This window comes from Pavona decussata, unplaced genomic scaffold (assembly GCF_977016875.1).
Source record: "Pavona decussata unplaced genomic scaffold, jaPavDecu1.1 SCAFFOLD_602, whole genome shotgun sequence".
Taxonomy (NCBI): Eukaryota; Metazoa; Cnidaria; class Anthozoa; order Scleractinia; family Agariciidae; genus Pavona; species Pavona decussata.
In genome coordinates this window covers 1646065-1674052 of record NW_028145860.1, presented here as the reverse complement: position 1 = coordinate 1674052, position 27988 = coordinate 1646065, and the positions used below count along the sequence as shown (strand labels likewise).

Below are 27988 nucleotides of genomic sequence, written 5' to 3'. Positions count from 1 at the left end.
CCCACTGCCCACAGACACCGAAAAGTCTTAGACCAGAGACCCCCCCCCCCCCCCCGGCGATGTACAAATTTATATTGCTAGGTTGTTGAACGGACAGATTAGTGGAACTGGAGGCGAGGATTGAAGTAATATGTGATGAATGGTCCGGATTCCAGAATGTCACGCTTGTAAGTCAAATTTTTGACCATCAGTTCCTTCTTTCACGCTTTACAATTTCAAACTGTTACCGAGAGGTTTTATCTATTTTTAGTCAGACTTCACGCAACAAAACAGCTTGATTTTGGGTCAAAAAAGCTTTGATTTTCAGTCAGACTTCTGTACACGCAACAAAATATCTTGATTTAGCGCATCGAATATAACATTTTTTACTCGGTGATCAGTCAATCAAACCTGATGGAAAATGCATGGTATTTGACCAACGTTTGAACTAGAGTAGGTTGGGCGAGAGTCGACGAGAACGTACAAGAGCTATTGTTGAACTGTCAATACGGCACCTTTGCTAGTAGACAGAAAAGGTTTATTAACTCTTATATCAACGAAAAATACAACAATTATAATTCGGTATCCTTCGCCTGAGTGAATTTAAATTAAGCTAGTTCGATTATAAATCGAGTGGACTGCTAAACAAACGTATTTTCAGCTAATGGTTAGCAAAAATAAAGAAATCGGTATCACAAAATCACGAAGCTACAATGCTCTATGCAAAAATTTAGGTCATTGATTTCAAATTTATATTGAATTTGCTTGCGAAAGCTGTGTGAAAGGCGCTGACTAGGAAAAATATCATGGAGACTATTCTATGATGGAGTTAACTTGTCTAGAGAATTGTTTCTTGTTACTCAAAATAAGCCTGCTCTACGGTCTCTAGTATTGTTCACATCTAGCTTTGCTGGCATTCAGCTCTGCTGCGATCCTTGCCCTTTTCCTTATCTGCTGCCGACGTTCTCCTGTCACGGTCCCTGGTGCTGTCAGTGTCCCTGTCTCGGTAGCGACTACCTCTGTCTCGAGTCGTGTCTCGGTCTCTTCCTGAACCGTAGCGGCTGCTACCTGAATCTCCACTTCCACCCTTTTTTTCTACTTCTTCAATCGGTGTGCTGCTTCGAAACACGCTGGAATAGTCCGGTTCGGACTCTGTACGTTTCGTTTCAGCGGCTTCTATCTTCTCGCCAACGTGGTCTCTACCAGCAGAAGCATTGGACTTCCTTCCTCTGCCACTGGAAAGCTCTTTACTCAGGACCTCGCCCAATTCAGAGTGGTCCAATTTGTCGCTCGATTTGGAGACGTCTCCATTAGGCAGACTTGTTTCGCTCACGGAGCGGTACAACCCACCGGGTCTGTTCATCAAACCCTCTTGGTAGGACAGCATTAAACTATGCTGCCGCTGGCTAGGCCTTCGTTCCACGATCAGGGTGGTAGAAGCTTGGTCGCTGGGTACAGAGGTGGCCAGCTGTTCACGGAGTTGTTGTACTTGCTTTTCGTACTTCTTAACGAGGTCTTCCTTATCTTTGATTTTGCCCTTCAAAATATCCTGCTCGGCTTCCAGCTCAGCAGTTTTCACCTTGCTGTAGTTCATCTCTTCGATAAGCTTGTTATCCAGCTTGGCCTTGTCGTCTTTCAGGGAGTTGTTGTCTCTCTGTAAATCATCGTTTTTCTTTTGCAGGTCGGAAAGGGTGGACTTGTCTGCATCGCACTCCTCTTTTAAACGTTCCAATTCAAAGGCCAAGTCCAACTTCTCCTTTTGCAGCTTGTCAATTTTGTCGTCTTTCTCTTCAATTTCCTTCTTGTATAAGTCACTCTGACCTCCGAAAAGTGACGTAATCTGCACAGATAACTGCTTGTTGTTATCGTCAAACTTGTTATTGTACTCATCCAGTTGTTCTTTCAAGTCATTCTTGTCTTTCTTGGCTTGGTCCAGATATTTCTGAAGCTTGTTGTTCCTGTCATTCAGTGTATCAATCTCTCTCATCAGTTCGTTTTCTTTGGAGGGATCCATCCCACCCTTTCCACTTCCTAGCATATCTTGAAGTTCCTGATTTTCCTTTTCAAGATCCTCGATTTGCTTGTTGCCCCTCTTTGCTTCATTATCCATCTGGGTTAACTTGCCGTGGAGGTAGTTGTTTTCATCTCGGAGGTCTTTGTTCTTCGCATGGAGATCTTCATTTTCATCTCTCAGAGATGACAGCTCATCTCCGCCCTTCTGGATTTCCCGTTCAAGCTGTGAGATTTTGTCTGCTAGCTCTCTGATCTTCCTCTCCTTCTCGTTGTAAAGATCTCGCGAAGGTCTTCTCTTTACGATGGGCGCGTCACCGGCTCTCTTTAACTCTCTTTCCAAGTCTGCTTTCTCCTTGCTTAGTTTTTGTAATTCTTTCTCCAGATCTTTAACTTCCGCTTTTAAATCTTCGTTCTCAGCCTGAGCATTATTTCTGGCGTCCTTGAGATCGTCATTTTCGTTTTGTAACTCGTCGTTGTTTTGGTTTGCCAGCTGGATCTCATGATGAAGATTTTCTACCTCGGTGTCCAGCTTTTTGATGTCTGCCTCATCTTCTTTAAGTCTCCGTCTGGCCTCAGTCAATTCATCCTGAAGTCTATCGTTCTTGCTTTGCATGTCTTCAAGCTCGTTTTGTAGCAGTTTAACCTGATCCTCCGCCGCATCCAGCTCGATTTGCAGCTTGTCTTTATCTCTCTTTATTCCATCCATATCATCGTCAAAAAACATCGGGGGGGCATTCTCCACTTCAGCAACCGTCTGCACCGAAATGATGTCATTTTGTTTGTTCAGGTTGTCTCTTAAATCAGCATTCTCGTTCTCTGCCTTCAACAAATCATTTCGTATCTTTTCGTTGTCGTCTCTGGCTAGTTTGTGGCCCATCTCCAACTCGTGTAGTTTGACTTCTAGTTGCTGCAGATCAATCTTGAGCTCTTTGTTCTCCATCATCAGTTTTCGATTTTCGGTTTTCACGTCGTTGAGCTCATCACGGAGTTCCTCGATGTCTTTCTCAAGGTCTATCTTGTCCTCTTTCAGTGCGTTAACTTGGCGTGTTAAATCATTGATCTCTTGTTGAAGCTTGCTTTGCGATCCTTGTTGATCCCAGTTTCCTTTCTTTAGCTGACGCAGCTCTTCTTTCAGTTTATCATTCATGTTGTTCACCTCATTTACCATCTTTTCTTGTTGAGCCTCTTTTGTCTTGAGGATATCCATGTCGTGTTCTAGAGTCCAGAGTTTGCTTTTAAGCTTTTGAACTTCTTTCAAGGCATCTGCCTTTTCATCCAGGGCGTTTTGAAGTGCTTGCGAGTCTCCTCTAATATCGATGTTAACTGAGTCAAGGGGTCCAGCATCGGTGTCATCCTGGTTTTCAAGTTCATCCTCCAACTCGGCAATTCGTTTTTCACGATCAGCAAGTTCGTCTTTCAAATCCTCGATTTCTTTTTCCTGGCCTGAATTTGTCTTCTCGAGCTTCTTGATTTGCCCTTTGGCTCTCTGTAGTTCCTGTTCCAAAGGAGCAAAATTATTTTTACGCCATTCTAGATTCTTGTCTTTGTCTTCCTTGTGTCTGTCTCGCGCATTCTGGAGCTTGTTTTTGAGTTCAGCTTCGATATTTTTCAGGCGAATCACTTCATCCTCCAAAGCATCCTTCTCTCTCTTCTGCTCGTTCATCTCGGCTTCTAGTCTCGCCATCTTTGTGCGGTAAGCGGTCGCGTCACTTTTAGCCTTCTCCTTCTCACGAAGTGCGTCTTGGCAAATTGCCTCCAATTCTTGATATTTCTTCTTACTCACAACGTCTTGGTTCTGTTTAGGAATATCCACCGCGTTCAGCTGGTTTTGCAGGGCCTGGAGTTTCTTCTTCATTAGAGAAAGTTCGTTTTCTACTTTCTGTTTCTCGTACTTGAGCTTCTCGTGTTCGACCTTTAAGTCGGAGTTCCTCTTTTCTAGGTTGGCGTGGTCCTTTTTCATTTTCTCTTTCTCGTCCTCCAGTTTACGGATTTTATCTTCCAAGCGCAGAATTTCGCTGTCTTTGGACACTAAACCACGTTGGAGTTCTTCGACTTCCCTCTGAGCTTTCTGGTTGTTCCTCTTAATTTCTTTAAGGGCGGCTTGCAAACTGATAACTTCGTCTTTGAGGCGGTCTCGTTCTTCACGTAGTGCATCAGATGGACTAGACACTTGAGAAATCTTGACATCTTTATCCCGAAGTTCAAGCTCAAGTCTCATCTTTTCGTTGCTGACTTCCTGGTATTTTTGTCGGTATTCCGCGAGCTTGTTTCTAAGGTCATCTAAGTAAGCGTTGCTAACCCCAGATTTAGTAGCAACCGCACTGTTTTTGGCTGTCAATTCTTTTCTCAGCTGCTCAATGATCCTCTGAAGCTCTGCAATTCTTGCTTCAAGAATCTTCTTTTCGTCATTGGCAGCCTTTAAGCCTACGATAGCTTCCTTGAGTTGACTACGAAGGGTATCCATTTCTTTCTTTGCAGCCTTTAGTTTGTCCCGTGAGTCATCAACTTCTCTTTGAGCTTCTTCCAGAGCGCGGTCTCGCATTTCAATCTCTACGTTCAGTCCATCGGCCTTCATTTTGTATTCCTCATGCTCATGTTCCGTATCGTGCAACTTCGCTTCCATTTCTTCCAGTGCTGCTTGCAGTTTGGCAACGTTGTCTTGTGTAAGGCGTAGCTCTTTCTGCAGCTTGTTGTTCTCTCTGTCTTTGTTGTCAACATCTTCTCTCAGCTCCTCGATAACATGCTTCAAGCGATCAGAGTCCTTATCCCCACTCTCCAAAATGGCATACAGCTCGTTAATTTTACGTTGTTTTTCGATAACCTCATCATTCTTGTCTAGTAGGTCCTTCTGTGCAGCTTCAAGTTGCTGCTTTAGAGACTTTAGTTTGGCCAATCCAGCAACTTCCTGTGCCTCGGCAGTACTTAACTTGCTCTGTGCATCTTGCAACTCGTCCTTTAAGAGTTCGAGTTCACGCTCCGCGGAACGATACTTATCATTCATCAGATTTAGCTCATCTATTGCGTCGGGCAACTTCTTCTCTAGCTCCTTGATACGATTTTCTGCATCTTTAAGGTTTGTCTCGAGGCGGTGATTCTTCCCCTCCGAGTCTCCCAGCTTGTTCTTGTAGTCGTTTAGTTGCTGGCGCAGAACATCGTATTCCATTTCTCCTCTTTTTATTTTCTCTTTGAGGTCCATGTTTTCGTCTTCAAGGTCTCTTAGAGCGTCTGGATCTGCTCCAAAATCAAACCCTGGTGCGGCTGCATACTGGGTGTCCACTTGCGCAACATTAACGGGCGAGAAGTTGATGACATCTTGTTTTTCCGCGAGTTTAACTTGTAGGTCGGCGACCTCGTCTTCAAGCCTGTTCTTTACTTCCTTCAACTCGTCAATGTCCTTTTCGTCCCGCTGGAGTTCCAAGTTTAATACTTCGATCTTATCCTCTAAATCCTCGGTCTTTTTGCGGTTGATTTCGATTTCGTTCTTTAGCTGTCGTATCTCTGCCTCTAGATCGTCGTTATCCCTTTCCACGTCTTTTTTCTTCGCCTGGGCTTCTGCCAATTGATTCTCAAGATCCTCAACATTTGCAGCCAACGCCTTATAGTCTTCTATAGCACGATCTCTCTCTCCCTGCATCCGGGTGAGGTTTCGCTTCAAGTCAGCCAGAGTTACACGTTTTAAGTCATTAAGTTCTTGTTGCAACTTGGTTCTATCATCCCTAAGTGCATCGCCGTTTTCTTGACTTGATTTTAAAGCGGATTCCAAGAATTCCACCCTCTTCTCTAGATCGCCCTTCTTGCCTTGTAATCTACCAACCGCAGCATTACGATCTTCCTTTTCTTTGTCGTGGACATCTAAAGCCAGGCGAAGATGTACATGTTCTTCATCAATGACCAACAGTTTTTCTTGTGTCTCATTCAGACGTCTGTGAGCCTGCTCTAACTGACTCTCTAAGGACTTGATTTCATTGGCGTCGGCTAAGCCTTTGGTTTCCAAGACCGTCAATTGCGTTCGAAGTTCCATTAACTCCTTCTTAACGTCTTCTTTTTCTCGGTTACTTCTATCCAGCATTTTCTTGGCCTCCTCCAGTTTTCTTTGTAGTGTGCTGACGGTGTGCTGGTTTTCGATTGCTTTATCTTGAGCTTTCTTAGCGTCTGCTTCTGCTTGTGGAAGGCGGTTCTCGTAGAGTTGCAACTGTTGCCTAAGCTGATCCTCGCGAGCCTCGCTCTTTTTAAGTAGTGTCTCCAAGTCATGGACTCTCTCGTCAGGGTTACTGCGCAGTCTTTCTTCTCTGAAGCTGACAGGGAGCGCTGACTGAACGATGGACACGTTTGCCACCGCACTCTGCATGCTATTATTCATCTCCTTTATTTGGGTTTGAAGCTCCTTCACGCGATTGCGGTTGATTTCATTAGCACTCTTAAGAGCCTCTGCCTCTTTTCTGGAGGAGGTGACAGTGTCTTCTAGAGAAGTGATCTTTCGTTTGGCTGCGGTAAGTTGCGAATCTTTCTCTTTCAGATCTGACTCCAGGCGACTAATGATACGATCTTTCTCTTTAAGCTTGTTACGGGTCTGTTCCAGCTCTGGCTTGAGTTTTCTCAGTTTGGTCTCTAACTCATCCACCAGGCTTTGCAAATCGCTTTTCTGTTTCGTCAGCGCCTTGATGTTTGCCTCAGCGACGTTCAGCTTATAAGACAAAGAGTCAACATCCTGTTGAAGCAACTCTTTAGCTTCAATCTCTTCTCGCAGTTCCTTTTGCAGGTCATCGATCTTTCGCTTTTGAATTTTGTTGCGAGAGTCTAACTCTTTGTTTTCAGCTTCCAGTGTTTCATTCTTGGCCAACGCTGCCCTCAGTTGCGGCCTCAGATTTTCTAGCTCCTCTTCCAGCCGCTTGCTTTTTTGTCCCAGTGACTCTAAGTTAGCTTCATGCTTCTTTACCGCCTTTCCAAGAGTGGAGTTTACTTTCACCTGTTCTGAAAAATCAAGAGTTTTGTTATTGTAGTCTTCTTTGCTTTGCGTGAGTTTCGCGTTGGAATCGCTGAGATATTCCTTTAGCTTGTCCCTCTCAAGAGTCAGAGTTTCAACCTTCTTCTGCAGCTTCTCAACTTCTGGCCTCAGGTCATCCAGTTTTTCCCTCAGATCCTTATTAGCATCCAACAGATCGTCTTCCTCTTTCTCCATAACATTGATTTTCTTCCTCATATCAGCCGCCTTCCTTTCCCAGTCTTCGTTTTCGGAGTTGGCGCGATTCAGATCCCTCTGCAATGAAGCGATTTTGTCTTCATCGTTCTTGAGTTCGCTTTGGAGATGTTCTTCAGCCTTGTGTAAGCCGTTGTTTTCATTTTCGAGTTCGTAAATCCTCTGACGGAGTGGGGCGAGGTCGCTTTCAAAGTCTATTGTCGGCGCACTGTATGAAGTTTGCACCTCAACCGGTTTGATTTCATCAACAACTCTTTTTGGTTCCATATGCTGAAGCTTTTCAAGGACACCAGCCAGTTCAACTTCGGCATTGTCCCTCTCTTTCGTTACTTTCTCCAGCTGAGATTCAAGTCTGCTGATTTCGTTTTCCCTGTTGTCCAGCTTCTTGTTCAAGTGCTTAATCTCGTCTTCTTTAGAATCACAATCTGCCCTGGCACTTAACAGATCAGTCTGGGCTGTGTCGTAGCTTGACTTGAGATCTGATAATCTATCATTGAGCTCTTCAATCTTGTTATTCTTCTGCGCCAACTCGTTCTTATATTGCTCGGCTTCTTCCTGGGCTTGAGCTAGCTTCTTCTTCAAATTTTCTGCTACCTTGCGGTGCTTGCTCGTCTTGTCCGTCCAATCTTGCACTTGATTCTCAAACACCGTCTTGTCCTTCGCAGTCATCTCAAAGTCGTCCTCCAATCGCAGCAACTTCTGTTTGAGATCAGCGTTCTCCTTGTGAAAATAATCCTTCTCTTCGTCGGATTTTCTCAACTTGCTCTCTAACTCAGCAATCTTCCTGGATACCTCGTCAAGGTCCCTCTGCACCGACTCTTTCTCCTTTTCACTGACTTTGTAATCGCTGTCCAGATCGCCATGTTTCCTTTGATATTCCAGAGCAGTCTCGTGTAGACGTTCCATGTCCTTATCCAAATCGTCCAACTTAGATTCAAGTTTGGCAATGGTACCCTCTCGGTCTTCAATCTCCTTCTCCAATTCAGAAATTTTTGCTCTCAGGTCTTCTATGGTTGTGTCCCTCTTATCTATTTCCTTGTTGTCGTATTCAATCGTCCTCTCGGCCTTCGCTAGCTTGTTTTTCAGGTCATTGTAATCGTTCTTCAACCGTCCATAGTTGCCCTTCTCATTCTCAAGCTGAGCCACCATCTTGTTCTTTTCCTTGTTCTCGTCTTCATACTTTTCCTCCCACTTGTTGATATCCTTAGAAGCGGCATCAAGCTTTGCCTTCAAGTCGTAGTTCTCGCCTATAATAACAACAACATGTCACTTCAGCGGGAAAATCAATTGTTTTTACCATCCATGACAACTAAGCCTAGGTGTCTGGCTTAAACATTTTTGTTTGAGCCTTTCGCTTGCAATAAAAAAAACCTTGAACCGATGATATGGCTCTAACTTATTGATTTTGTGAATGACCCCTTCACTTGGTTATGCAGATGTAACCTTCTGTATGCTTCTGCGATACTGCAGACTCAGCAGTAAGTTTCCGCCATGTTGCCATCTTGGACGAAGTGGTATTAACTTTTAAATTCACAGTGTGACCATGTAAAATGAAAACGACTTTGTCTTTTCTCTCCTGATATTTATTATCATGTACAAAGTATTTTAATTTTTTGTGTACGAAATGATGTAATGTGACTATTCAAATGAAAACTCTTGAATAGTACAGTACAAGAACAGTACAAGATGACTCTCACTTCTGACTCTGTCAATGAAATCGTAGGGTGGTGTGATCATGTAAATGAAAGCTATTGAACAGTGCTTTCTGTTGTGTAGCTTATTTTTCTTGTACATTGTGGGTCTAACGTTTGAGTTCTTGGATGAAAACCAGACATGTAACCAAATGAGTGTGATCAAAAGAAAGTTTTACAGCAGGCCTTTCTATATGGTGCTGTTTCCTATAATAACATCCCTGGTTGGAACCTGTACTAAGTGTTCTTACCTTCAAGTCGCTTTACTTTATCGCTCAGCTCTTCGACCTTCTTTTTCAGTATCTCATTCTCGTCTCTAAGCAAGCTATCTCCAAAGGAAAACCCAGGCGGGGGAGACTCCAAGATAGGTTCAATCTCTACGACATTGACATTGTAAGTCTTCAGCTCTGGTTCTGCAAGCCTCTTGTTGAGCTCATTTTCCAGTTCTCTTATTCTCTCTTGCGCGGACAGCAGATCTGAATCCAGTTTATCATTCTTGGTGCGTAGTGTTTTCTCATTGTCCTGTAAAGAAGACACCAGATCTTCGGCTCTGTCGCGGGCATCCTCAGCAGCTCTAATGTCGCGCTCGGCCCTGGACAACTTCTCCATGAGAGCGTTCTTTTCTTGGCGCAGCTTCTCGATGGTTTGTTCATCCACGTCGTGCTGATCTTCAGCCTGATCGAGCTCAATAGATAGTTGGCTGCTCTTCTTCTGTGCGACTTCTATGTTGACTTCGGTTTTGTTCAGTTTCTGTTTTAACTCCGGGATGACCTTAAGAATCAAATGCAACAATAGAATCAATCAATCAATCAGTCAGTCAGTCAATATACTAGTTAGTCTAATCAACAGTGCGTTATTCATGACCGATTGAACGAACGGACAACATATGAATGAATGAACGAACGAACGAATGCGTGACTGCGTGAGTGAGTGAGTGAGTGAGTGAGTGAGTGAGTGAGTGAGTGAGTGAGTGAGTGAGTGAGTGAGTGAGTGAGTGAATGAATGAATGAATGAATGAATGAATGAATGAATGAATGAATGAATGAATGAATGAATGAATGAACGAACTTTGATGTCGACGACGTAACATCCGGAAAGTTGACCTTTGTTTGGTTTCACCTCTCATCTAATCGATAAATGGAATAAATCGACGTACTAAAGTATTCTTGAAAAAGTAGTGATATTTTAAGGAGAACCTAGATTCTAGTACAGTCACTATTGGGGCTTAAAGGCTAAAAATTCTAACCTTGTTCTGAAGATCGTTTATGACAACTTCCAGCTTTTCGACTTGCTTAGTTTTAGTCTGAAGCTCCTCCTTTCGCGCGTCTGCCTTCTTCTGGGCATCAACCAACACTTTCTGCAAGTCTCCAACCTTGACAAGTAAAATTACAAACAAACACATTATTACCCGAAATGTTATCAAGGTACCTTTAAAACTACAAAATTGTGCGCCCTATTCTTTATCTAATGCAGACACCCTCTACAACCTTCCCATCCCTCCTGTCCCCCATACACGTGTGGTCTCACTTATACGTGCCAAAGTAATCTATGCACCGAGCGCTAGAGACCGATTGGCATTCCTCAATCACTGATCGGAAATAATGAGATTGACCCAACCGATCAGTTTTTCACCGAAGTGGAGGTGACTAGTGGTGGATATTTATATCAACCTCTTTCACCGACACTGAGGTGAATAATTGCTTTCGTATATCCCGCACAAGCTGAACAACTAGCGGACCAATGTACCTACGGGAAGCCATGTTTCTCTTCAGCTGCTCGGAAGTGAATAGAATGTTGCTAATCACCTCCGAGTGAACCAATTAGAACGCACGAAAAGCATTATTCACTTGTTGGTATATACTAAAACCAGATAAAGCTGCTGCTAAATGCTCATGATGTATTTCCTTTACATGTAGACAAGTAAAGTCCGAACTGTCCTCATACTTTAAGCATTATTTTACATTTGTTGTAACTATGAATAAAATTGGTCTTTTTTTACCCACCCACCCACCCCCCCCCCCCCTCGTCCCCTCAGTCTCCCCGTAAAAAAAGCAACACATACCCCAGTGTATCTAATCATTTTTCGGTAACTGTTTTCGTTATCAGATTTTTGGGATACAATGGTTCTTTTCAAGTTTCAAGTGGTTTGTAATATATGGGATAACAGTGGAATTTTTCCATCTCATGACGAGAATCACGAGGTTCTGAAATAGCAGACCCCTACTGATTTTGCGCTAGTGAATAGCGAAACGTCTTTTTGATCATAATGATCACTCGTCTTCAATGGAAGCGATGTTCTAGACAGGCGTTTTTGTTTTGCTACTCTTAGTTGATGTTCTTAGCCGATTATCACCGAGTCGTATCCATGGATCTCAACTTCCAACTTTGTTGACGTGGGACAGTAATATTTAATCCACTCATATACTGTCAGCTTGAGGTAAGCGGTTGGACAGCAAGATTACAATTATGCCCTTCAGGCGCTGATAATTATAGGTATTTGAATTCATCCAAAAAGGTAAATCAGCTTGAACGCGACACATTTCCGTTATCGAGAATTTCTCCATCAGGCCAATGATTGTTGTTTAGGTGAGTCTCAAGGAAAGAAAACGGTCCTCGATTCAAAGTTAGATTAATTTTTTAGGGGTTTAATAAAGTCAGAAGAATTTTCCGTTACGACTGGGGGATAATTGGCATTGCTTCCATTGAACACAATGTAGTGTTCAAGTATAATTGTGCACAGTTATTGTCCAATCACGATAAAGCTATTATTAAAATTGATTCCTAAGCGAGGTGCTAGTGACGGTCGAGTTGTTGTCATATCATTTTCTGTGTGAGCGTGTCCATTTTAAAAAATACTGATTTTAGATGCTGGTGGACCGTTTCATTTGAAAAACTATACCGGGATTCTACAGACAAGTGATCAATATGATTATCCTAAAAGGACTATCATGCTGGGGGCTGGGAGGGGCTGGGGCGGGGGGGGGGGGGATTAAAACTAGACCCCCGTGCGACGTTTCGCCGTTAGCGCAAAATCAGTAGGGGTCCGCAATTTCAGAACATCGTGAATCTGGTCATGAACAAAGGGAATTTCTTGAATTCAAAAGAAGTTTAAAATGAAATGAAATGAAATAAATTGAAAGTTAATTCAAGAAATGAAATCAACAGAATCAAATTTCTTAGAACAAAAATATCTCTTTCTTTCTGAAGGAGGCTCGCAGCAGTTTTTCTGGACTTAAGGTGGAAGTTTTGAAATTACAATCTCGCATACAAGATAAATTTCGACCTCCTTTATACTACATCAATATTTCAACATATGATCAAAGTTAATTTTCTCATCGGTTTCCAAGCAAACACTATTACTATAGCAACGGTAGCGCAAAGCCTCTTATCTTAAACATTGTTGATTATCTGGAAATCTAGCCCGGGACACTATATGACGAAACTTTAGGGATTTAAACTACTCAATCTAGACAACTTGTAGGTGAAATAAAAAAAATCTGTAAAAACGTTTTCAAGTAAATAAGGAATCAATTTTTACCGGGTGATTTTGTTTATTCCCGCATTTTTCACCAATATCTCTGGCAAAATAAAACTCGACACTTTTTCTTTTCTGTTAAAAGGTTTTTCCTCATAGCAAAACATTCTAAATGTATATTGAGCTTCATGGGTGTCTCCGATTTTAAGATATTTATGTTTGAAAACAATTAAAATAAAGCTCAGATGAATGAAAAAGTTCCTACTTTGCATACATCGAGATATCTTTAAAATTCACCCACTGATTTTGCTGTTAAATTACAAGCAGTTAAAATAAGAATTCTTTTCGATATTCCCGTAAGTTTTAGGCTCATGAACCGAAATCGGTATTAGATAAGAAGGCTAAATCTTGGTCAAGTTTTAGTCGTTATTCGCTTTATTCAAACAAGAGTTTTATTTTGTTTGTCTCGGTCTATTTACCTGCTGTTTGCGTGCTGTGGATATTTATGATCTTACAGATTTTTTTTCTAATTTTACCTACAAGTCGTCTAGATTGAGTAGTTTAAATCCCTAAAGTTTCGTCACAAAGTGTCTGACTATATTTCGAGATAATCGGCAATGTTTAAAATGATAGGCTATGCGTTTCCGTTGCTATGGTAATAGTTGCTGCCGATGAGAAAATTAACTTTGATCATATGTTGAAATGATATTGTAGTATATGGAGGAGATCGAAGTTTATCTTCTATGCGAGATTATAATTTCAAAACCTTCACTTTAAGTCCAGAAAAACTGCTGCGAGCCTCCTTAAAACTAGACCCCCTCGCGACGTTTCGCCGTTAGCGCAAAATAGTAGGGGTCCGCAATTTCAGAACCTCGTGAATCTCGTCATGAATAAAGGGAATTTCTTGAATTCAAAAGAAGTTTAAAATGAAATTAAATGAAATGAATTGAAAATAAATTCAAGAAATGAAATCAAAAGAATTAAATTTCTTAGAACAAAAATATCTTAATTTAATTTTGGGAATTTTGGGGGCACAAAAAGTTGAAAGGGATCGAAAGTCATTTACAGTATCCTTTGTTTATCGCCATGCCCACAAGATTTTAGAGCTCTAGTTGTTTTACTTTTTTAAGAATTACTCCATGACCCACTGTTTGATAGAATAGAATTGAGAACTGTTTATATTGAGCCTGCTAGAAAAGGCTTACCTTAGCGCTCTTTTCTCGAAGTTCTTTGCGCAGCTTCTCATTCTGCGCATTGATATCGTCCTTTTGTTTCACCAAACTGTTTTTCTCTCGATTCAACTTCTCCGTACTTAATTCCATGTGCCTCTTGACTTTGACATTCTCTTTCTGAGTATCCTGGTACTTTTTCTCCACTTCTTCGTAATTCTCTCTCAGCATCTGGTATTCACTGAGTAACAACTTGTATTCCTCGGCCAATTCTTGGTTGGTTTCGGTCAGCAGATCGAGACCGCCCTCTTCATCCTTCACCACAGTCTTTGTCCGTGGCTCGTAAGGCAAGGATCTTGCTGAAGATCGACGCTGGGACATGATGGCAGCCTCACTTCAATCCCTCGGTATTTAGCTGCTTGGGTGATCCTCCTCAACTGATTCGAAATTTAACTCAACCTGAAATATCATAGTATAGAATACCTTTACAGAATGCTTTGATTGATTAATTGATGGATTGCTTGATTGATTGATTGATTGATTGATTGATTGATTGATTGATTGATTGATTGATTGAACGATCGATCGATCGAATGAATGAATGAATGAATGAACGAATGAGTGAGTGAGTGAGTGAGTGAGTGAGTGAGTGAGTGAATGAGTGAGTGGGTGAGTGGGTGAGTGGGTGAGTGAGTAAGTGACTGACTGACTGACTGACTGACTGGCTGGCTGGCTGACTGACTGACTGACTGACTGACTGACTGACTGACTGACTGACTGACTGACTGACTGGCTGGCTGACTGACTGACTGACTGACTGACTGACTGACTGACTGACTGAATGAACGAACGAACGAACGAACGAACGAACGGACGAACGAACGAACGAATGGATGGATGGATGGATGGATGGATGGATGGATGGATGGATGGATGGATGACGCTTTATCTCAATAGGGTTTACAATTACAATCAAGACTTTAGTCTCCCTCATTATCATTCTTTCTTGCTATATCTTCCTTATGCTTTTGTTATACTATAAAAATGTATAGATACTGTTCTACGAATTTTAGAGCTTTTTTGGGGGGAAATTTCAGAAAGATTAATTTCTAGCCCATCCTTTGGGAATTTTGTATCTAAACCTAATTGACAGTTGGGCAGTTGGGTGCTAGTCCAGAAAACATAGGTGTACCGCTCGTTTTACCGCTCAATAAAGTCCAAAAGTGATGAAGTCACAAAAACTAAATTTATGATATTATAGGTTTTGTTAGCATATTCGGAAAGAGCACGATGAAAAATGCCTACTTGCCAAAAATCAGCATCTTATTGCAATTTGGGGGCGAGATATTACCTCTGTTATGTCCTGATGACTCCATGCAAATCCTTCTAATTTTTTCTCAGTTCCAAACGATAAGAACTGAGACAAAATTAGAAGGATTTGTATGGAGTCATCAGGGTATAACAGAGCTAATATCTCGCCCCCAAATTGCAATAAGATGCTGATTTTTGGCAAGTAGGCATTTTTCATCGTGCTCTTTCCGAATATACTAACAAATCCCATAATTTCAAAAATTCAAATATTTGTGACGTCACCGTTTAGGACGCTATTAGTCAGGTATTTTCTCATCACGTGACACTGTAAATAAAACATTTTAAACTCATCTAAGTGTGACTTTAAACTCTCATTTCCGTTTCCTGATTTTAATAGTTCCCACCGGAAATACGAATCGATGACGTTTTTATTGTAAACAGTAGAGTAGACCGACATTTTCAATCGTCCATGAGCTACGTTCGTGGATGTTAATTTCTCTTTAAAGGGGCGGTCAGGCGTTCAACGCTGATAGTTGCGGTGAATAGGAAAATAGGGAGGAGGCACGCGAAGCTCCAGATTTTTAGTCGCATTTTCAGTATGGAAAAATGATCAAAATGCTTTAAATCTACTGTTCGCCCAACAAGCTAGTAAACGTCAATGTTCAAGGATATGCGTACGTGTTTTAAGGATTATATGAATGTTTTTGTATTGCGTCAATCTTGTCCCACTAATCCTTGTACATGGTTGTTTTTGGAAAACGAATTTGCACAAATAGTACTGCAAAGATAGTTGGGAGTTTCGTTGTCTATGCCCAAATGAAAGTGTGATCGTGTAAATGTGAAGTGATCGATCGCAAAGGCCGTGTTTTGGCTTGCCAAAAGATTTATATTAACATGACAATCAAGCTCTGTAATCGAAACTGACTATATCTGCATATATGCGCTGTGTACCGTTCACAGCTCATGGTGCTTAGCTCAGCTCAAATCACGGAAACTCGACATTTGGATTAACTGATCTAATTCAAAAACGACGATATCTAGCTTAGATAAGTTGTGGAACGCTGGAATCCTGTTAGTTGCTACATCTTTGTTCGGTAAGGGGTTCAAGCTATAAAATCGCAACCGTTCCGCATCGTTATTATTACAATCTGCGCATATAGGTCTTTAGAATCTGGCTTTGGTCCATTTGACTAATAGAAAAGTCTCTTATCTGATTTACGTAGATGCATTCTTGATATATAACAGCGCAACTTTTCTGGAAAATTCGAAGTGAATTGCGCCTGATGAGGGAATTTTTTGACCATTCACCTCCTCAATTCAAATGAAAAGTTTTGCAATCTAAAACAAAAGCTTGTCACCTTTTCTCAAGCCTCGGAGAAAATATTTCACAATCAGTAAAAACACGCATGCATAATCACGGCCTAGTTTAAACAAGGTAGGTACTTCGATCGTCATAGTTCACTCTGTCTTGGAAAAAACTCTTGATCGAAAACATTCGTAGACTACAAAATTGTACCTGTCAAGACATGCAACTGTATTCAAATTAATTCTTTGGGAACTTTCTAGTGCAATCAAACCGAAGATTACTAAAATAATTGTCTATAATTGTCGGAGAATTTATAATTTGCTTCAAACTGTTTCATGCTGGTATCAAAATAGCGCAAGGCTTGATTCACAAATTCCAAAAAGCACCTCGCGTGAATATCGAAATCATTTGTCAATACTGGAATTATGCATTCATTTGAAGAAGGACTAGCGTTTGGTCAATAAACCAAATTAACTTGTAAACAAACTTAAAGAGAACGAAGACAAACAACGTCATTTGCAAAATTTATGAGTTATAACCTTGTCACTCCTAGGGTCCTGTCTTAAGACCTTAAATGTTTTTCGAAGTTTTGCAAGCTCGTGAACAAATCCTGCATTGTGAAGCCTGAAATAAAATCTCCCAAAATGAATTGTGTTGTGTTTCGGTATTTTACGACTGAAATAATGAATCTAAAGTCTTCGATTTTGACTTAGAGAGCTGACTGCACCAGCTGAAATTCATGGCCTGATTTTAGACGTTAAGTACCAACTAGATCCAAATAGTTTAGTTTTGCGGTTGGTTAGTTAACTTAGCCGCAAAATGTGTTTTTCTTTCCGATAGTTACATGAATATTTTATACAGAACTCATGATCAGCTTAAACTATATTACGACACCCTAGCTCAATTACATCAGTAACTGTTAACTCAGTCAGCGATACACAGGGGTCGAAGGCAAACGTTTTCATTTGTTCTTTGAACAAATATGAAGTATAGGGTAACGAGTGTGGCATTATTACCGAGAGGTATCGTGTAAATAACGAAACGTGACCACCGCCCTACATCGCAGTGACAGCTCCGAGAAAATTTAACCAAGTTTAGAGGCAAAGCAAACAAATCACTTACCCAAAAGCAAGATACCTCCTCGTAACTACAGCGACAAATGGTTTGATTCAGTTCAATATGGCAGCACAACAAAGTCGGACTTGATCGAGCTGTTTTCAGACCTGCTAGCGAGCTCGAAGACAAGCTCCAACTCACGATCAAGTCGAACAGGACTTGTGTTGAATATATTATCAAGTTCCGGGTCGTAGGTTTTGGACAAAGGAATCCCCGATTCACAAAAGAGGTTCCAGAAAGGTTGCGTTTAAAAACCCAATCAAAATTCTCCAAGTCGACAAGGGCACGTAATCTCAAAGGAGAGAAGGAATGCCAAAAATTTTATTTCCCGGCGGAGGTTTTGTACTGATATGATGAATAGACAGCGATTGACAATACACATGTAGGCCCTTTAATTGAACCATTTACGAACAATGCTTGCTTGAATAAAGAACATGTTTAGTGGATTTTAGTTCTATTCGTAGAAAGAAAACCGCACTAATAACAAACTGAGATTTAAAGTTTAAAAAACATTTGACGGAACTATTACTTTCTTCAGATAGTTAACATCTTCTTTGTTTGTTATTCAAAACTCTCCCTGCTGTTACTCTTATGCAAATCTTCGAAAGAATCGCTTTCTACAATAATGTCGGAACTTAGTCATACTTGTTGAAATTAGCAAAGCGTTAAGCGCAGCATTTGTCACGTCAAACACAACACGAGAAGCTGGTAAAGGCAATACGTGAAGTAATAAGTGTGGTAAACATTGCACTTGACAAGTTTTTTGATATTCCAAGCCTTCTTCGTGTGCATCTTGTAGGGAACTTTTAAGGCGGTGATCTTATTTCAAAGCTCTTTATTGCAATTTGTCATAAACAAAAGCATACCGCAGCTTTTGTTCACGTTTAAAAGACATTGTGTAATTGCTGGTGAACACATTCTCCAAACACGCACACACAAAAAAATATGGCTTTGTGTCTGTCTCTGAAGTCATTGGACCAAACCAAAATCTGTAAACGTTAATATGTAGAATACACAGACAGAAGCGTTCTCCTTTATAACAACCTTATATTGGTTTTGATGCAGATACCCTCACTAGCGTCATTAGCGTTTGTTTACTTTATATTGTGTCCCAGTATCAACATGTATACTCTCCTTACTATTCTCTATATATTTGGTATGGTTCTTATTAGGAGAATTTCTTTGAGCATCAAGACGTCGTTATTTCCTACATTTCAGCCTCATGATCTCTGTGTTTGAATGAGTATAGTGATACTCAAAAGAGACATAAGATCTGAGCACTTGGGATTTAACGGGTTAACTGAAAGAGGCACATGTCATTTCCTGAGAATGCCCGGGGGGATACTCCACAGAATTGTTGGGGGAGGGGAGGGGGGGGGGCTCGGTCTTCCAAACCCTGACCCTATTTTAGTCCAAACTGTGTAATTTTCCGGTACCTTTTTCAGATCTGGGGCCCGTTTATCGAAAGTCCCGGTAATTTACCGGACCCGATAAGTATATTTGTAAATGTTTTTTCGCCGACTACACAGTGATTACAGACATGGTACTTTGCCAATCTTTTCATAGAATTATAAGATTTTAAAATTTAGTATTCAAAGCTAACAAAAATTGACTTCTGTTAAGAAACATTTATGACCAAAGACACTTATCGGGCCCGGTAAGTTACCGGGAGTTTCGAGAAACGGGCACCTGGCCTCTAAAATTTATACCTAGTCCTAATTTTCAGACCTGGGGCCCGTTTCTCGAAAGTCCCGGTAACTTACTGGGTCCGATAAGTGATTTTGGTGATAAATGTTTCTTAAAAGAAGTCAATTTTTGTTAGCTTTGAATACCAAATTTTAAAATCTTATAATTCTGTGAAAACATTGGCCAAGTACCCTGTCTTTAATCATTGTGTAACCGGAGAAAAAACATTTAAAAATAAACTTATCGGGCCCGGTAAGTTACCGGGACTTTCGAGAAACGGGCCTCTGGCCTCTAAATTTCATACCCGTTTTCAGGCTTAAAAATCATAGTAGCTCAAAGGACTGCAAGGCTGATCTGACTGCGTAGAAAACTTAACTCGACAGCGACATGATAGAGACCAAACCGAGAATCAACAGAATGCGGCAACCGTGGACAGCTGTTTCGAGCTGGTTGGCTCTCGTCAGCACGGTGTAGCACAGCAGAAATTAGAACAACCAACACGAGTAAGTTGTCTACCAAATGCACGTAGCAATGATTCCGGATGGGCCTAAATACAGACGTTTGCCCGCGTGACAACGAAGAATGAACAAAGCATCTGAAATCTTACCCTTAGGCACTACACATACCTATAGAGCTTATATAAGGGAGTACCCCCCCCCCCCCCCCTCCGTAGACTCTTAAGGCTGATGTAAAACCAGCCCTCAGTCTCACAATGTACCGGCAGTCAGCAAATGTACCGCCTACAAACAATAATATGCCGCTTAGTTCTCAATAATTTCCCACAAGACCCCTTATGTTGCCCACTAGGGTCCACTCGTACAAAACCTTTTCAGACTAGCAAATATTGACAGGAAGTTGGCCCCTGGATAGAGCTATTTTTGGTGAGAAGAACTGGCTCATAAAATATCGGATACATTATTCCACATCTGTTTTTGATTGTCTTGTTTTCTAAAAATCCTCATTCGTGAAATTCAATTTCGTTGGTAGTTATCTTAATGATTTACCCCGAGTTGACTAGGAGCTTCCAGAACAAAAAATGGCGGTGGGCGCGACTGATAAGCTTCTAGTCTCTTCATTTTCCTTCTTTAAGAAATTTTGCTTGAATAAAGAAGTGCGTGCAGTACCTCTTGCAATCGACCTTCCCTATCTTGATCGCAAGTGTGATTGCTTAAGGAGAGGATGAAATGCATGTATAACAAAACAACACTACATAGAGTCAACACGTCGCACCTCGTTGATTTCAGGAGGGCTTGTTCAAATGTTTGTTCAATGGCTATTTATGGATCTTAAAACTATGCTATAATTACTGAATTTCTGCACAGTAGGGTCTTTTTGTCAGTGGTTTTAAATCAAAGCCATTGTGTAAGAGGTAGATCAAGAAAAGTTACCAATCAATCTCTCCCTTTCAAATCGAAATCGCGGTATTGTGGCCGGAAGATGTAGGTTGCGCTTCATTAGAGATGAATGATCCAGAGATACAGCATAATGATTAAAGAGCATCAGAGGAAAGTTCTGCTCAGTAGCTTTCATTTGAATGGCCACCCTTTAGAATTTCATTCACAGACTCAAACGTTAGCCGAAACCACCCTGTACAGCATAATAAACAACACCACAGGAAAGTACTGCTCAGTAGCTTTCATTTGAATGGTCACACTTTAGGATTTCATCCACAGACTTCAAAGGTAGAACCACCTCGTACAGTATATAAACAGTACCATATAAAGAAACGCTCACTAACTTTCATTACCAACAATGTCAGGCTGTTACCATATCAACGTCGAGTTTTTAATAAATGCAAGAACTGAACGAAACCATAAATTATCTATTTGTCATTCCAGGTGTTTGCATTCTTTATTAAAAAGAGGACGACCGAACTTCATGTGTCAGTGAATATGTAAGTGACCCCTTCCAATAAACAACTTTGTTCGTGACTAAAGCCTGTCCGTGCTTTAGCGATCTTATTATTAAGTGGCCAAAAACATGACATAATGTTTTGTTCAAATAAGCATTTTGGAATCGTTTTGCCCGTTTCGATTATCCTCCACGCGACCTTGGAAGCGGAGACCGTCGACCAGCAGTCGGATAGCGTTCTCAACATTCTTCGTTTTGCAGCATCGGTAGAATAAGGCTACTCCTTTGTTAGGCTGAAACGTTTGGAAAAATATACGTTACAAAGACAAACAACTTATATGGAGCCTGATGTTGTTGAATTAGCCTGGAACGCATCCCGGAGCCACTTGTCCTGGGGCAAAACAAGTGCATTTTTCCTCAGGGAAGCATCGAGATTAAACGACCTTTGACAGTAATGAAGTTGTAAAATCTGATCGTGTGATGCTATGTTCTCTAGCTGGTTTCAAATTATTTGACATTGCAAAGAACTGATGAAGCAAGATCGAAGAAGATGGACTCTGTTCTAGGCGGGAAGATGCAATGAAAAAAGTGTTTTTCAGTGCAACATCATGCTTGACTGACGTGAATTTTAATAGGCCTATTACACTTTGCGTTCCAGGAGATCTTTCAAAATGTTTGATTAATAGTTAGATATAATTGAATTTTGATAAATGGAAGTTCGATTGCGTGTGTAAATATTAAACTTTGTTCCAGACCATATTTGGAAGTGTTTGCTTGCAAGAATTTGGGTTGTTCTTTAAAAAAACCAATTGACAAATATTCCACGAGTGCGCGTTGGATATGAGATGATAGATAGCACGCGCCGAGTTGGCTATAATCAGTTTCATATCCAACAAGCGCGAGTGGAATAATTGTTTTGTAAAACGCAATCAAGAAATATTGCTAGATCTTGCTGATTGCGCTTTGCAAGAACAACCAGAAGACAATTTAATGGCCTCTATTTCTCTGACATGGTATAATGGCTCATATATCATGGCAGTTAACGTTAAGCCAATCAAATCCCTGGAAATGCATTATACACTAAATGATCCGGTTTTTAATAATAGCTGTTATAACAGTTTGGCTTGCGGTCAAATAATATTTTGAATTGTTTAAAAGGCACACAAGGACATGGGTCAATACAATGCAGAACGAAAAAATTAGAGGTTGCAAAAATAAAACCTGACAAAAAATTCAGGCTTAGACTACGCTTGTACGGAATCCCGTGCCGCAAGCCTGAACGAGATCCCGGAATCTCAAACTGAGTTTTGTGGCCTTCAATACTTATCTTTGTCTGATGGATTTGAAAGGAATCATGATTCAGGAATTTTTCATGACACAAAATCTTAAAAATGGTCTATAATAAGCGCAAAGAATCTATAAACGGTCTCATTAGAGAGGTATTTTGTGATAAACACCCAGTGACTCTCAAAAAGTTATTTTCTGCAAAAATGTCTAAATCGTCTGAGTTTTCATTTGGCTAACAGTACTTATCTTTTTTGTGTTAAATTTGATAGGAATCAAGATTCCGCGAAATCTTAAACAGCAAGTTTGGGTTTAGATTATTAAAGGAATACTCATTTTTAGACTGCTAGCGATATTAAATTATATCCTACCTGCGCAAGCGGAAAATGGTATTTCTGCCAATGTAGCGTCGCAGGCAGAAATGCTCAGTATTTTGCCGGCACGGAACAAACGACTGGGCGTAAACGTAAAGGCAACTAGGAGTATATTCATACAGGCCCCTGTATCTACACATTTGTGGGTGTCTTTCTGGGTATCGTAGGTAAAATGATTTTTTCTCGCGCTAAAAAAAATTACGAGAACAAACAACGTACACGCATAATCACTCGAGAAAGCGAAGCTGAGCGAAAACCTCGGCTGGTTCGCTTGATCAAACTCTACCACGTACACTTTCGTTTCGTTAGCTCCCTTCCTGTCCCCGATTTTTCTACTCGTGGCTCTCACCCAAGTTATAAAAGCAGTACAGGATGGCACTTGCATTAAAGTGGAAGTGTCACCTCATTTTAGTGTCACTTTGAACAGCCAAAAAAATATTTGAGTGCCGGTTGTAAACGCTCAAATAATGGTTCAGTTTTGTTAACAATAACCATACAAGTGCACAGAAACTACTATAAATTATCTTTGGCTGAGGATGGCTACGATGGAAATGGACTGCAACAGTCTTTTCAAGTTCTTTCTGTGTATTTTGGAAAAATTGCTAACAAATTATTATGTTTTGTTCTTCCTCGGAGAAATCATTTCATAGTTTTCTCTCGGTGCTGCATTATATCATTTTGATAAGGTGTAACCCTTTCAACCCTTAACGAAAATAATATTAAGTTAGTATAAACACTGTCTCGGTCGACAAGTTCTATTAACATATTCCTTTTAAAAAAGTTGAAAGCAATGGACACACAGTATGCTTGGATCTTTGCTCATTTTTGGTGTTCTTAGTCAAATATTTTAGAAGGTTTGACCAACAAACAGCAAAATCTCCACGACAGTGCACCTTTAAAACAAACTGATCCTACAGCATGTATTTCACATGAAATCTATAAGCAGTATTTTTACGTTGGTTGTGTTCCTTTTTCCAGCCATTAATAAAAAACGAAACTTACAAATGTTTTTCAACTTCAAGGAGTAAAAAGGGTTAATCTACTGGGTTTTTTGTTTGTTTATTTTTTTTTTTTGCCTTTTTTATTCTAATCTTTGGAGGAACGACGCACTGCTTACGACCCTTCAAAGAGTAAGTGAAAAATTCAAACAAATTCCCTAACAACTACCTACTTCTCATCACCTCCCCTCTTAAAACGGAGGACACAGAAAGGCAATAATTTAAGTCATCATAACAAGTGAATTAACTCAGCTGATTGCTTAAACAAAATAGGGTTAATTTTAGCAGCCGAGTTCCGCCAGATTACGACCAAATTCAAATTAAGAATTGTGGGTAACATTCTTTAAAGTTCTAAATGTTTTTGCTTAGTCTCTCAATAAAGATTGTTGATCCTGAACGGCCAGGGAAAAATAAAACAGGCTGATAAACAGCTACCAATCTCTCAGGAGCTGATCGGATCGCGTGGGAAAACTTCGAAACTTTCATTCTGAAAAATGTTTGGTTTATCAACAGAGTTGATAACTAAAGATAATTTGGCCACTGCAAAGAGAATCGAAAAACGTTCCGTGCTTTAGCCCTTCGTCCGAACCGGCGGCGTTTATGATATACGGGGCGTTAATTAGGGAGAAAAGTTCATTGAGTTTCTCCTAACAAGTGTTCAGAGCATAATTTGCTATACATTAATTGTCGCAAAACAAACATTTCGTTGTTCAAAAGAAGGGAAGACAAAGACAAGAAGCAGGAACCCCTTTGTCAGAACGCTCGAAACGTTAGTACTTCAATTTCTTTTCGGCTGCCAAATTAACTTATTAATTCTGTTGATTAAATCAAACATTCGTTTCCACTCCCCCGCGGACGCAGCTCCACAGCGTCTTTAGAAACCAACCACCTTATCGTTTTCAGTCATTCTGACGATTATTTTACGCGCCCACTGCGCTTACATCACGCTTTGGCGCTTTGCCTTCCTTCAATTTAATCAACGAAATGTCTGTATTGCGAGAACTGTTACACAGCAAATTATGCTCTCAACACTTGTTAGAAGAAACTCAATGAACACTCCCTAATTAACGCCCTGTATATGACAAACGACCCCCCTCCTAATAAGAACCTCGGGCGTTTACAAATGGTCAAAATCTACACTATCTGGCAAACTCAATCTTGTTTAACGACTTTAAAATCAATACCTTGTATTCATAATCGTTTGCGTGTAGGGAATTTCATCTTTCTAGTACATTGTAATTGCAAATTCTTGGATAGCCTTCAATAGTCTTACAGGTCTTAGACGATAACATGGATTTGTAAGTTACCAAAATATTCCTGGGAGAAGACGCTCCTTTTTCTCTGCTAGCACTCAGTAGTATGTATAAATGTCATCTTCTTACCCCGTAGTGATTCCTTTGCCTTCAGACGATACTTAGAACTTTCGGCTCCCCTTAGTGCATGCCTACATTCTAACGTGTCAAGGTAAGCAGCGATGTCGTGAATGCATCTGCAGTGTACATACTGCATTCCTGTTTGGCTGTTTTGTTTGTTTTTATTCAGTAAACAAGCGAATATAGATCACGTGAACGAGTGATTAAACAAAGGTTATTAATTCTGTAAGGACATAATAGACTATCCAAACTCTTCGAATGACATTCTAATAACGCCATAGAATGTCACTTTAAGGGCTTTTATATCTTATTAACGAAGCAAGAATAATGATATTCAGTTCCATATGAAAGAAAAATTGTTTTTCTGTTTGAAGGGCAAAAGGTGTAATTAGTAAACCAGTTACAGTAAATCCTAAGTCCAGTAACCACACAACTAAACAACAAGTTTGTTTGAAAGTTAATTGTCTAAAATTCCAACAGAGTGCAGATCTGATTCGACACGATATAACAACACGCGGCATCAGCTCCACGCTTTCAAATATGTTCCACGCCCTAGAAATTTCATGTTTCAATCCTTCTAGTTACAAACTAATTTAGTTGAAGTCGTCGAGCGTGTTTGTGACTGTGGGAAAAAAATTCAAATCACGCTTAATCGTGTACTGCTTTTGTTTTTCGTGACATTATTTATCAAGCGAAACAAAAGAGAACAAGTTATCAGGTCAATTCTCACGGTCCCTGCGAAGGTGGGTCATGCCTAACAAGGAAATGGTTCTTCAAACTTCAAAGACCTCAAAGAGCTGTCAGTGAAAGTTATGAAAAGTTAACACTAATTTGGCCAACAGTCCATGACAGAATCTACATGAGCGTGTTGAGTCCGGATAGTAATTAAGAGCGGTCAAACAGCGCTTCCGGTTTCCAGTCGGGGGGGGGGGGGGGGGAGAGGGGAGGGGGCGCTTAATAACGGATCAATTGTATAGATAACAGTGCAGCATTATATTATTTTGATAAGGTATAACCCTTTCAACCCTTAAGGAAAACAATATTAAGTTAGTATAAACACTGTCTTTTAAAAAGTTCAAAGCAATGGACACACATTATGCTTGGATCTTTGCTCATTTTTGGTGCTAAGGAATAAGGCATTTAGTGAACAATCCCTCCCGCCTTTGGAATAATCGAATTATGTCGAACCTTGCAAAAAAATGTCTTGAATGGTCGGGATAAAGTTTGCGCAGGCAAAGTGATTTATTTTGTGGGGTGAATCACCTAATATGTCAACTTCTTTCGCAGTGGATCAAACCAAGGGTTAAAGTATTTCAAAATTTTTGCCGCCTTTTTCAAACACGTCACGTGATTAATTCGAAAGCGCGGGAAAGTTGGCGGTGGCTTCTCATAGTATCCAACAGGCTGCGTTCGTTTTGGTCAGCGCAAATGGAGCAAGATTCCCCCGAAAAGGACCCGCATAAAACAATTTCACACACAATAACACAACAACATAACTTAGAAGAAAAATTGAGGAGGGAGAATAAAGGAAAATTACTTAAAACAAGAAAAAATCTAACTGTGATATTAAAGGGAAGTATCATAGGTTTTTTGGTATCTTTTGTTAAAAATGATGAAATAAGACCTTCAATCAGCTGCCAAATAATTCTAGAATGACGAGAGGAAAGAAATTAATTCAATTCTTGAAAGGAACAACTCGTGATCTCTTCTCACCTTTTTTGGAAACGAAAATGCGAGGACTTGAAAAACATTAGCCTAACCTTTTTCAAGTTTCAATCCATACCGACCTACTCTGTCTCTGGCCAGAAGCATTAATCGACAGTTTTTTTGCACTGGGGTGATAATTTATAACAAACTTGACAATTATTTCTTTGTTTCCGCTGACAGACAAACATTTTTGGGTTTTGAAATGAAAGCAAATTCGCGTGATACTTCTCCTTTAATGTTGTACTTAAATTTACAGGAACCGCTCCAACTAGCTGGCAAACAGTTTGACAAGCTTTTGATACAAACAGAACTTGTTTCTATCCTCGCCAACTTTTGGCAAACGCATATTTGACGTTTTAACGACTGTCAACGTAAGGTTGTTCACCATTAGTCAATCCTTATTCAGAAAACCCAGTTTCTACATTTTTCACCGGCTGTATCAATTTTTTACTACAATTTTCGCTGTCTCATGTTTCTGCAATGAATCGCGCGGAGAACGCGTCACGTGATTAATTTCGAAAGGGCGGGAAAAGTTAGTGGTAGCTTGTCATAGTGTCCCACAGGCTGCGTTCGGTTTGCTCAGCACCAATGGATGAAGATTTTGCCGAATAGGACCCGCATAGAACGATTTCGCTCACTTAATAACATTACGATAAGTTTGAATGTCAATAACGAAACGTGGAAGAAAAATTGCGAAGGGAGAAACGAGAATTACATAAAACAAGCGGAAAAGACCTACCAGTGATATTAATGTTAAACTTGAATTGACAAAAATCTCTCCAAGTAGTCCCAGCACAAGGTGGCCCTCCAAGTTGTTTTACACAAATCCCTTAAAAATTGATACCATTTCAGAGCCAAGACCTCCCCAACTTCTGCTTATGCGCAGAAGTTGTTCAGTCCTGTCTTACAAAGCAGCGAAGATGACAGCAAAGATAACCAAATGGTGGAAATTAAACTTGGCAAAAATGAACTGGTCCACAACGAGTCAGAAAGCACCTACACACAGCAAGCAAATTAACGTTTTAACGATGACAAGGTGTTGAACATCGCAACAACAGCTGGCAAACAGGTTGACAGGCTGTTTGTGACAGACAGGAGTTGCTTATATTCCCGAAAACCTTTTAACAAACGCATATTTGACCTGTCAACGACTGTCAACGCAAAGTTGTTCATCTTTAGTCACATCTTTAGTCAATCACTATTAACACCCAGTTCCTACATTTTTCACCGTATCAATTTATTACTCGGGCCGTGATGCGGACCAAGTTAAGGTTTCGGTAGCATTATCAAATTCTTTTTTCTTTTTGGGGTCGCGATGGGCCGAGAGATAAGACTTCGGGCCACGAGTTATTGTTCTCGGTCTCGTTTTTTGTACTCGGCTGGTACGAGTTACGTTTTCTGTCATGTTATCAAATTCTTTAAATTCTCAGTCGCGTTCTTCGTTTTCGGGCCGTGCGG

General features: G+C 40.4%; 1 protein-coding gene across 2 annotated transcripts; it reads right to left on the bottom strand.

Annotated features, from left to right (window-relative positions):
* Nucleotides 1-495: 495 nt before the first annotated feature.
* LOC146449302 (uncharacterized) lies at nucleotides 496-24969 on the bottom strand. 2 transcript variants are annotated; one of them, XM_085101168.1, is made up of 5 exons: nucleotides 24833-24969; nucleotides 13561-13983; nucleotides 10127-10252; nucleotides 9132-9651; nucleotides 496-8436 (listed from the first exon to the last, which is right to left on the bottom strand). In XM_085101168.1, exons 2-5 carry the CDS (start codon nucleotides 13903-13905, stop codon nucleotides 881-883), a joined length of 8547 nt encoding a protein of 2848 aa, XP_084957294.1. In that variant the 5' UTR covers nucleotides 13906-13983; nucleotides 24833-24969; the 3' UTR covers nucleotides 496-880. The 2 variants fall into 2 exon arrangements, with proteins under 2 accessions (XP_084957294.1, XP_084957293.1); XM_085101167.1 differs by lacking the exon at nucleotides 24833-24969 and adding an exon at nucleotides 17264-17405.
* Nucleotides 24970-27988: the final 3019 nt, after the last annotated feature.

Coding starts and splice junctions, on each gene's coding strand:
- LOC146449302 (XM_085101168.1), bottom strand. CDS start 13,905: ATGTCCCAGCGTCGATCTTCAGCAAGATCCTTGCCTTACGAGCCACGG. Junction 10,253..13,560: donor TTCGAGAAAAGAGCGCTAAG/GTAAGCCTTTTC, acceptor TTACTTGTCAAG/GTTGGAGACTTGCAGAAAGT. Junction 8,437..9,131: donor TAAAGTAAAGCGACTTGAAG/GTAAGAACACTT, acceptor TTGTTATTATAG/GCGAGAACTACGACTTGAAG.